General features: G+C 58.3%; 1 protein-coding gene across 1 annotated transcript in view; it reads left to right on the forward strand.

Moving 5' to 3' along the window:
- LOC119938121 (phosphodiesterase 4D interacting protein) overlaps positions 1-11,503 on the forward strand; it is a 55,684-nt gene that overhangs the window by 26,131 nt on the left and 18,050 nt on the right. The window contains 7 exon segments of the mRNA XM_038757826.1: positions 162-283; positions 4,355-4,461; positions 5,800-6,002; positions 7,688-8,064; positions 8,066-8,665; positions 8,762-8,878; positions 10,830-11,313. Of these exon segments, the coding sequence (XP_038613754.1) occupies positions 162-283; positions 4,355-4,461; positions 5,800-6,002; positions 7,688-8,064; positions 8,066-8,665; positions 8,762-8,878; positions 10,830-11,313 (2,010 nt within the window).

An 11,503-nucleotide genomic window follows, 5' to 3' on the forward strand; every position in this document is an offset into this window, starting at 1 on the left:
GGTGGTCCCCCAAGGCCCAGAAATTCAGAGGGCAGGAGCAGGGAGCAGACAGGACCTGACCCAACTGTGTGATGGGGACTCCCAGACAGCCCTCCCCTCCCTTCCCCTCGCCCCGTCCCCCTCCCCCACGACCTCATTGCCCATGGCCCGTGTGCGAGCAGGCTGGAGAGGAGCCTGCAAGCGGAGCTGGCCGGAGCGCAGGCGCTGCGGGGGCAGCTGGAGGAGGCGCTGGGGCGAAGCGTGGAGCGTCTGTGCGCGCTAGAGACCCTGGCCACCATTGGAGGTGGGGAGCCGGCGCGGGCGCCCCCCGAGCATGCCTTCTGACCGGCGGTCGCGACCCCTGGCTCGGGCCTTTGCACTAACCGCGGGAGACAGGGCGGGTCGAGTCCGGCGGCGGGGTCGGATTGCTGGCGTAGCGTTCTAACTGGAGGCCCGGTGCCCCGGCCTCACCCCGCCCGGCCCCGGCTCCTCTTTGACGGTGATGAAATGGCTTTGCACAATGAAATTAGTACATTTTAGTAACCCCTGCACCACTCTTTCTTCGGCCCTGCCCACCCCTCTGGGTCAAATAAAGTTTTACCCTCCCGCCCCGCTCTCGTCTGACCGTCCGCTCACCCGCCCCTCTGCATGCGTGTGTGTGTGTGTGTGTGTGTGTGTGCGTGTACGTACATGGGTGTGACTTTCAAGAGGCAGGGTGGAGGGTTGGTTGGCGAGGGCGGGGGAGTGGAGGGCTTGAGGGAGCGGACCTCAGAGCCGAGCAGGCACCTTCATGGTTGCGCGCCCTTGTGCGGGAAGAGGGACTGGAGACGGTGGGTGTTGAACGCTTGTCAGAGCCACAGGCTTTGGTCCAAATTCGGTCCACGGGTCTGTGGCCCTGTCCGCCTGGAAGGGGCCTGATCCCCGGCCATCTAAGATCTGAATATCTCAGCAGGCACTTTGCAGTCCAGGAGAGGGACAGGATAGGGGGCATTTAGACAGAACGCCCCCGCCCCCCCCAACAAGGAAAACGGCCACCCCAGCGGCTCCAGCTCAGGACCAACCGACCAATCGACGGTCCATCTGAGCATTTTCCGCTCCGGAGCTGGACTAGGCTGGGCAGGGCTCGGGCTCCAGGTCCCAGCCCGTCATTCATTCATTCAGTCGTATTGATTGAGCGCTTACTGTGTGCAGAGCACTGTACTAAGCGCTTGGGAAGTACACGTTGGCAACATATAGAGACAGTCCCTTCCCAACAGTGGGCTCACAGTCTGTCTGGCTCCTTTCCCCGAGATCCCCCCGTGGGGGGACAGCAGCATGCTGGTGGCTCCGGTTGGATGCCCTGCCACAGTCCCTAGACCGGGGGCAAGGGGGGAAACTGAGGAACCCTGAGATTCCCGTCACAGCTCGGGGGGTGGGGGCACCAGGCAAAAGATTTTCAGTCCCCGGCCTGTGATGGCAGCTGGGGGTCCGTGGGAACTGTCGCATAAAGGGGTGGGGCCTGCCTCCACCTTTCTTTTCTGAGCAGGGTAGGGAGAAGGGGGTGACGGAAACCTTAGGGCTTGTGCCTGAAGATAATAATTATGCTATTTGTTAAGTGCTTACTATGTGCCAGGCACTGTACTAAGCGCTGGGAATGAGGGAGCTGTCTGGGGGTGTCTAGGGGTTGGGGAGAGCCATGCTAGAGAGTTTCCCTCTTCTCAACCCATTCCTCTCTAGAGAAATGGGGAGTGGGGATCCTGGGGGGCATGGGCTGGGAACGGGGGCTGGAGCCCCACAAACCAGCTGCTTGTTTCCTGTAGAGGTGGAAGGTAGACGCCCCCCTGCTCCCCACACCCCTAGACCCCTCAGCCCCAGCCGAGGGTCACGGTCGGTTCCCTCTCTGCCCACCACTTAGAGAAGCAGTGGGGCTTCGTGGAAAGAGCACGGGCTTGGCAGTCAGAGGACGTGGGTTCTAATCCCGGCTCCACCACTTGTCTGTGGTGTGAGCTTGGGCAAGTCACTTAACTTCTCTGTGCCTCGGTTCCCTCATCTGTAAAATCGGGGTTAAGACTGTGAGCCCCACGTGGGACAACCTCGTTACCCTTGTATCTACCCCGGTGCTTAGAACAGTGCTTGGCATACAGTAAGCGCTTAGCAAATACCATAGTTATTATTATTTCTGTTATTATTTCGCCCCTTCCCCGAGGGCCCTGGATGGGGGGATTGGGGTGCCGGAGCCTCGGGCTTCTCCTCTGCCCACCGCCACCGCCCGCGTTCTTTCGGTTGGTGAGTTGAGACGGCAGGAACTCGCCCCCTTATTGCGGGGACTGACTATAATAATGATAGCATTTATTAAGCACTTACTATGTGCAAAGCACTGTTCTAAGCGCTGGGGAGGTTACAAGGTGATCAGGTTTCCCACGGGGGGCTCACAGTCCATCCCCATTTTACAGATGAGGGAACTGAGGCCCAGAGAAGTGAAGTGACTTGCCCAAAGTCACATAGCAGACAAGTGGCAGAGCAGGAATTTGAACCCATGACCTCTGTCTCCAAAGCCTGGGCTCTTTCCACTGAGCCACGCTGCTTCTCTGTCATCCCCGGGAGCAGGTCCTGCCCCGCCTTTGGACCCTGTGATTTCAGGGAGCCAATAACTCGTCGCAGTTTGGTGACACCCGTGCCCACTGTGTGGGAAAGAACATTGTCAGTTATCACCATTGTCACCACCACCACTTCCACCATCCTCGCCAGGACCCTCCAATACCAGCCCCCTTCACTCTCACCCTTTCCATCCCTGCCGTCCAACCCAGTCACCATCTTTCTCCTCCAACGCCATCCGCCATCACCACCTTCCATCACCATTTGACTATAATAATTCCAACGAGAACAAACAAGAGTGGAATAAAGACTGTCGGATGGATTATTCAGAGGACTCGATGGCCCTTATATGAGAAATCTATCCTTTATGGAGAAATCCATCCTTTATGGAGAAATCCGTCCTTTAACTCCCCCACCAATCAGTGGGGTGGTCATGCATTCATTCAAAAATATTTTTTGAGCGCTCACTGCATGCAGAGCACTGTACTAAGCGCTTGGGAGAGCGTGATATAACAATAAACAATGGTCAGTTCTGCCGCCCTGATAAGTGGGGGGCAGCGGGGACTCAGGACCAGGACTCTGACTAGCACCTTCCCTATTCCCCCCCAGGGGACGGAGGTTGAGATTCCCTCCACAGATCCTGCTTCCCGCCTAAAATTCCCTAAATGAGGTGGACACCTAGTACAGAGCTCTGCACCCAGCTGGCGTCCAGCAAATCTCTCTGTCCACACAATAAGGGTTCATTCAGCACAGCACCCAGCGCATAGTAAGCTCCCAGTAGGCCCCCAGTACCGTGCTCTGCCCACAGTAGGCACTTAGCCCAGTGCTCTGCATACAGTGATTGACCAGTAAGGCCGCTGAGGATGTCCTCAGGTTAGGCTCAGCCCCAGGGGCCCTGGTAAAGCGGAACGCTTGCCTTTGACTGTCCTCGGGTGGAGAATATCAATCAATCAATCGTATTTATTGAGCGCTTACTGTGTGCAGAGCACTGTACTAAGCGCTTGGGAAGTACAAGTTGGCAACGTATAGAGACGGTCCCTACCCAACAGTAGGCTCACAGTTATGGCATCTGTTAAGTGCTTACTATGTGCAAAGCACTGTTCTAAGCGCTGGGGGGGGGGGCATACAAGCTGATCAGGTTGTCCCATGTGGGGCTCACAATCTTCCTCCCCATTTTCCAGATGAGGGAACTGAGGCTCAGAGAAGTGAAGTGACTGGCCCAAAGTCACCCAGCTGACAAGTGGCGGAGCCGGGATTAGAACCCATGACCTCTGGCTCTCAAACCCGTGCTCTCTCCACTGAGCCGCCATGCCCGTGGCCTAGCCAGGGTCCCCAGCCTGGGGGCCCTTGCCCCCTCCCGCTCCCCGGATGGTGAGCGGGGGAGGCAGCCGGAGGCCCCTGGGCTGGAGGGCCAGCTGGCTGGGCGGCGGGACCGGCTCCGGAGCGGCAGCCAAGGCCTTTCCCCGGTGGAAGGGCCGGGCTCGCGGGGGGCGCCCCCGAAGGTCCCGAGGTCCCCCTCCCCCCGCCGGCCCACCCGGGGCCGGCCCCGTCCGAGGGCCCGGGGCCCCGGGAGGAGGAGGAGGAGAAGGAGGAGTCTTTTAGACTGTGAGCCCACTGTTGGGTAGGGACTGTCTCTATATGTTACCAATTTGTACTTCCCAAGTGCTTAGTACAGTGCTCTGCACATAGTAAGCGCTCAGTAAATACGATTGATGATGAGGAGGAGGAGGTGGCAGGTTGGCAGGGTGTCTGTGAGGGGGCCGCCCACTGACCCCCTTTCTCCCGCCCGTCGGTCCGGCAGGGCCAGGGGGCGAGGACCGCGAGGACACCAGCACCGAATTCACCGACAGCATCGAGGAGGAGGCCGCTGCCGCCGCCACCGCCAGCGCGGACAGCGTCCAGCGGCCGGTGAGGCATTGCCCGGCCCACAGCTTCCCCTCGCGCCCCCCACTCCTTCCCTCATCAACTCCTGGGAGGCTGGCCTCTCAGCCTGTCCCCGGCCTCCTCAACCATCCCCTTCCGCCTCCCCACCCCGTCCCCCTCATCTCTAAACCTCCTTCTTCCATTTTTCTCCCCCTGCCCATCTTCCCTGCAGCTCCCTGACTCCGAGTTCCCAGTGGGCGGCCCCCTTAGGGGAGCGAGCAGGGTGGCACCGAGGGCAGAGCCCACCCTGGGTTTGGTTGGGCCCCAGCGCAGCCCCTGCAACAGGGAGGACCCCATTGCCAGGCTAATCCAGGACCCAGCTCGGGTGCCCAGGCCATGCCCTTGTGCCCTGTGCCCTCCAGGTGACATGAAGGAGACTTGGAATGGGGCCAGGACAGTACATCCATATACACATACTTGCACACACACACAAGCATTTATGTGGCTTTTTCCCGTGCCCACTGTTCAGTTCTGGAAAACAGAGAAGACCCTTGAGGCGTCTTTCTTCTCACCAGAACTGGGGCTGGCCTCTCTGGGAGCGTTACCATGGAAACAGGAAACTGTGTGGCAGGAAAACGAACTGATTTTACCTTCGGGGCTCCCTGGCACGTGGAAGGGCCCTCTTACTAAATCTGGACAGACGGAGGCAACAAGACACTGCAGCCTGCCTGGAGTCCGAACTGGCCTATCTCTGGCTCTGTGTGGCTGGTCTGAGGTCCTCTGTGGCTTGCCTGGGGGCCTATGGCCTAGAGACTCCCATTTCCTCTCTCCCTCCTTCCCAATGTTGCCTTTTTTAGCCAGAAAGATGTTTTTGCTACAGGACCTCTGTGCCCCACCCCCTGCCCAACCTTCTGTGAGCAGGAGATGTGGCTTTCCCCACTGTCCCCCCACCCCCACCCTTTAAGACAGGAATTTCGGTTTCCCAGGACCCTTCTGTCCCCACGGTCTGTGGGGACCCCCTGCTCCTGGTGCAGGAAAGTTCTGATGAAACCACGAGGGGCTGGGGTCCACGGAGCTCCGGGAGGGGGGCATGGTCTGGAGGTGCCCTTGTGGGGCCTCCGAATTGCCTCATATTCAGCCCAGCCCCTTTCAGCCCCTGCCCACAGCCTCCGCCTCTCCCTCCCTTTCTTGTGTGGCCTTGGTTCTGCCCAGCACACCCTCGGTGTGGCTGGTTGGATGTGCCAGGCTGCAGGGCAGGCCCCTGGACAGATGTGTGGCATCAGGAAAAGGGTCAGAGGAGACCAGTCAGGCTTCCCAAAGTCTAGGACAAGGGGCCCTCCCTCTTGTCCAGTGGCCCCGGACTGACCCATGGTTTTCCTCCAGCATGTCCGAGGGGCATCGGAGCAGAGCCCAGGGAGCCTGGCCCCGGCCCTGCCCAGCGTGGAGGGGGACCAGCAGGCAGAGCTGCTCAGAGTGAGCACCGAGGCCCAGCAGCACCTGGAGCAGAGGCAGAAGGTGGAAGAGGAGCTGCGGGACCTGAAGGCCCAGATCCAGGAAGCTGGATTTTGCTCCGTGACCCACATCAGGTAGGGTGGTGGGATCACCCCGGGAAAGGGATGGGCAGGGGGTTCAGGGCTTTCATTCCCCAGGTTCTCCTTGGCCCTGCTAGCATTGCTTCACCGAGAAACTTCATTTAACCAGACCATACCAGAGTGGGATTTGCTATGTTTCTGACCAGCACTTGCCTCCAGCAGATGCTGGGGCTTCTGACAAGGAAAGAGATACAATACAAACATAAAGCGAAACCACACAACAAAGGACAACTTATTTGTGTGTCCAGTGTGGCCAGCTCTGTGGGTCCCACGGTGGCCTTCTCATTCATTCATTCATTCATTCAATCGTATTTATTGAGCGCTTACTGTGTGCAGAGCACTGTAATAAGTGCTTGGAAAGTACAAGTCGGCAACATATAGAGATGCTCCCTACCCAACAATGGGCTCATAGTCTAGAAGGGGGAGACAGACAAAACAAAGCATGTGGACAGGTGTCAGGTCGTCAGAATAAATAGAATTTTAGCTATATGCACATCATTAATAAAATAAATAGAATAGTAAATATGTACAAGTAAAATAGAGTAATAAATCTGTACAAACATCTCAACAATCTCAATCATTTACACACCCATGGTTGAATTCCACCTCAGTGGTGTCTTTTTGGAATATGAAGGAAACCCTATCTACACTCGGGCCTCTCCGTTTCACCAAAGGAGGCCAGAAAGCATTGAGCGATTGGATGATAGACTGGTTAATTGGTTAATTAGTTGATTGATTACATTTGTACGAGTTTCCTTTTTGCCCAAAACTGTACTGGTCGTGGGCAGGGGTTGTGTGTGTTTATTGTTATATTGTACTCTCCAAGAGCTTAGTTCAGTGCTTTGCAAACAGTAAATGCTCAATAAATACGATTGAATGAATGAATACTAAGCATTGGGGAAAAGCACCAGGATCCTGGCTCAGACACGGGTTCCCAGGCTCAAAAGCCTAGAGGAGCTGGGGTGGAGAGGGAATTATTGGCCTTTCCCACCATGCACATTTCCCATGTGGGAAAATTCATTTGGAAGGTATCTTCTCTAAATCTAAAGAGCAAGAGCACATCCCTTTAGCAGCGTCTTGGGTAAACTGCTGACTCCAGGGATTCTAGGAAAATGTCGAAAACAAAGAGACAGACGGCTACAGCCCTCTGGAAGCTAAACATAAATTTAAACAGCTACACACATACACATACCGCAGTCACACCCACAGTAAGACAAATAAAGCTAAATTTAAGTAAACTACACATTGAGACAGGATCTCTCCCTGACTCTCCAAGGTATAAATAGTGAGGTTTTACCAGGTACACAAATACACACTCACATACACAGTTGAGGTCAGCATCACTGCTGTCCGACTCTTACCCTTAGGTGTGGGTGTCCGATAGATGTCCGATGGGTGTCCGGTGTATGGTCAATGAGGCCTTCCAGACTGGACGCCTGCTAAGATCACCCTTGGCCACCCTCCCCAGAGGCCATTTCTGGTACCGGGGCCATTTCCAAGTCCTGTCTCCAACCCTTGTTGGGTGTCAGGGTGCGTTTTCCACTAGACTCTATGCTCCTGGAGGACAGGGATCGTGTCTACCCATTCTACTCTCCCAAGCACTTAGTGCTCTTCACGCAGTGAGCACCCAGTAAAAATCGGTGATTGGAATGGAGTTGCTGACTGCTGGATTTCCCCAGGAACACTCTGCTGAGTCTGTGTTTGGAGAATGCTGAGCTGAAGGAGCGGATGGGCAGCACAGCCACGGAAGTCGCTTGGGAGAACGAGGAAGGGCGGGAGAAGAAGGAGGCGGCCAAGGGGCCCAAGGCGGCCGGAAGCAGCCCTGACCCGCGGGCCGAGGTGGCGAAGCTGTGCGGAGAGCTGAGGAACGGAGATGCCATCATCCGACTCCTCCTCAATTGCGAGGCGGGCCAAGGCCTGTTCGACCCGCGGGTCATCGTCTGTCTGGCCAAGGAGGTGGACCGGCTGAAGGCCGAGGCGGCCCGGGCCCCCAGGAAGGGCTTGGAGGAGGGCGGGGATGCGGGACCCCGGCCACACCTTGACACTCCCACCCAGGTAAGGCTTTGGGGAACGATGGGGGGCGGGGGGAGCCCGGGCCTGGAGCCGGCCCCACCGGGAGCCCCCCTGCAGAGGCTGCCGGTGCCCTCCCCACAGGGGTCTCTGCCCCTGGGGAAAATGCCAGCTCCCCCCAAGCCAGGGCCCTCTGGCCTCTCTTCAAGCAGCTTCAACCTGCCCTTCGGGCCTCTCCTGGCACTGCCGGCCGTGCCCTACCCCTCTCCCCAGTGGCCTGTCTCGTCCCCTGCCTCCTTTCCTTCCTCCCACTGTGGATCGCTCCCTAGACCTGCCCCAGGACCCCACCTCTGACCCCACCCCTAAAGTCCAGGCCCGGGGGCCGCCTGCAGGGGCCCGGTGGGGTCCCGGGGCTGGAGAGGAACCGGGCCCGGGGCTAAGGCTGCGGGGGCGGGGGCTTCTCCCTGCTTCCCGCAATCCATCCTTCCCGCAGGGGGAACCGGCCCCCCCGGGGCCGGCCCAGCAGCTTCGGGCCCGGCTGGCGCAATGGGAGCGCCGCTACCAACAGCTCCAGGACAAGCTGGTGGCATCGGAGGCCACCGTCCGTGCCCAGGCCAGCCAGCTGGCACGATGCGGCGCCCTGATGCGTGAGTGCCAAGGGGGGCGGGAAGGGGGCGGGTGTGTCCGGGGGGCAGAGGGGGGCGGAAGGCCGACCCTTCCTCTCTCTTCACCCGCCCCCGCAGGGGAGCCGTCGGTGAAGCAGCACAGCAAACAGGTGCAGGTGGATCTGCAGGACCTGGGCTACGAGACGTGCGGGCGGAGCGAGAACGAGGCGGAGCGGGAGGGCACCACCAGCCCCGGTGAGAGGAGCCTCGAGGCCCCGCGGGGGCGGGCACGGGGGCACGCGCCTCGCGGTGCAAGCATGCCGGATTCATCCTTTCAGTCGTATTTATTGAGCGCCTACTGTGTGCGGAGCACTGGACTAAGCGCTTGGGAAGTCCAAGTTGGCACCATATAGAGACGGTCCCTACCCAACATCGGGCTCACGGTCTAGAAGGGGGAGACAGACAACGAAACGAAACAAGTAGACAGGTGTCAATACTATCGGAATAAATAGAATTAAAGCTAGATGTACATCGTTAACAAAATAGAATAGTAGATATGTACAAATAAAATAGAGTGCTAAATCTGTACAAACATATATACAGGTGCTGTGGGGAGGGGAAGGAGGTAGGGCGTGGGGGATGGGGAGGCGGAGAGGAAAAAGGGGGCTCAGTCTGGGAAGGCCTCCTGGAGGAGGTGAACTCTCAGTAGGGCGTTGAAGGGAGGAAGAGAGCGAGCTTGGAGGATGTGTGGAGGGAGGGCATTCCAGGCCAGGGAGAGGACGTGGGATGCCCAGCTCCCCTGCCATCCCGAGTCCAGCGCTGAAAGGAAAAGCTATGCGGTGATTCGGGGAAGCTAGTCAACTCGGGCTGGTGAGGAAGGAACCAGGGAAAATTCCTGGTCGCTCCCGTCCTGATCCAACCGCGGCAGAAACCTCGGACCCGGCAAATTCAGTTTTACTGCAGAGGAAAGTGGGAGACACGGGCTGGCTCCAATGCTTATTGTTATTATTATTAATATTAATAATAACAATAATAATCCTAGTATTTGTTAAGCGCTTATTATGTGCCGAGCACTCTTCTCGGCGCTGGGGTGGATACAAGGTAATGAGGTTGTCCCACAGGGGACTCACGGTCTTAATCCCCATTTTACAGATGAGGTAACTGAGGCACAGGGAAGTTAAGTGGGTTGCCCAAGGTCACAGAGCAGACAAGTGCCGAAGCCGAGATTAGAACCCACGTCTTCCGACTCCCTAGCCCGGGCTCTTTCCACTAACCCCCGCTGCTTCTCAGCGTGTTTAGGGAGTTGGGGGCGCTTTTCTCCCAGGATAGCGCTTTTGGTCACCTGCAGCGGAGGGGAGCGGATTCCCATAAGAAGGAAATCCTTCTTATTCTTATCCTTCTTATAAGGCCCCCTCCCCGGCCTCTCTCCGCCCCGCCTCCAGAGGCCTCGCCCACTCCCCACTCAATCAATGGTAAAAGAGCCCGGGCTTTGGAGTCAGAGGTTATGGATTCAAATCCCGCCGCCGCCAATTGACAGCTGTGTGACTTTGGGCAAGTCACTTCACTTCTCTGAGCCTCGGTTACCTCATCGGAAAAATGCGGATGAAGACTGTGAGCCCCCCGTGGGACAACCTGATCACCTTGTATCCTCCCCGGCGCTTAGAACAGTGCATTGCACATAGAAAGCGCTTAATAAATGCCATCGTTATTATTATTTATTGAGCGCTTACTATGGGCAGAGAGCCGTACTAAGCGCTTGGGAGGGCGCGACACACCCGCGTTGGCCGACACGTCCCCTGCCCATAACGAGCTTAGAGTCTCGAAGGGGAGACAGGCATTAGGAGGAATAAGTCCCCCTCTCCATCTCCCCTTCTTACCTCCTTCCCTTCCCCACAGCACCTGTATATATGTATATATGTTTGTACCTATTTATTACTCTATTATTTATTTTACTTGTACATATCTATTCTATTTTATTTTGTTAGTATGTTTGGTTTTATTCTCTGTCTCCCCCTTTTAGACTGTGAGCCCGCCGTTGCGTAGGGCCTGTCTCTATATGTTGCCAACTTGGACTTCCCAAGCGCTTAGTACAGTGCTCTGCACACAGTAAGCGCTCAATAAATACGATTGATTGGAGGGAGGGAGGGCTGAATCAAGGGGGCAAATGAAAGTGCGCTCACGAGCCGCCCCCGCCGGCCTCCTCCAGAGTGCGAGGAAAATGATGTCTTCAGCGACGCCCGGCTGGCGGAGCTCCTGGCCGCCCCGTCCCTTCTCCCGAGCCCGCCCAAGAGGCCGCCGGAGGCCCTCCCGGAGGAGGAGGAGAAGGAGGAGAAGGCCACCGTCCTTCTGCAGCGGCCCGTCCAGCCCCCGAAGGCCGCCCGGCCGCAGACGGCCGGCCCACTCACCCAGGGCCTGCAGCGCCGCGGACGCTCCTGCTCCGCCACCAGCGACTACGCGTCCAGCCTGGACCGGCCGCGCAACATCAAGATGCCCGGCGGCACCGACGAGGAGGAGGAGGAGGAGGAGGAGGAGGAGCCGGGCTGGATGTCGGACGGCGCGGGGACCTTCTGCCCCCCGGGGGTCCGGTCCCGGGCCGATCTGGAGAGGCTGGTCCGGAGGGTCAGCCTGCTGGAGACCCGGCTGACCAGGCCGCAGCCGGCGGAGGAGAGCAGATCGGCCGCCTGGGCGGGGTACGGAGAGACGACGGACAGGCGGAGCGGGGCTCGGGGCTCGGGCCTCGGGCAGACCGAAACGGGAGCGGGGCCGGCCGGGGCGCGGGGCTCTCCCCCGGGACCCCCTTGGCGGCGGGGGAGAGGGGCGGGCACGGGACGGACCTGAAGTTCGGGAGTCAGGAGGACCTGGGCTGTAATCCCCGCTCTG

The sequence above is a fragment of the Tachyglossus aculeatus genome, chromosome 16, assembly GCF_015852505.1.
Source record: "Tachyglossus aculeatus isolate mTacAcu1 chromosome 16, mTacAcu1.pri, whole genome shotgun sequence".
Classification (NCBI taxonomy): domain Eukaryota; kingdom Metazoa; phylum Chordata; class Mammalia; order Monotremata; family Tachyglossidae; genus Tachyglossus; species Tachyglossus aculeatus.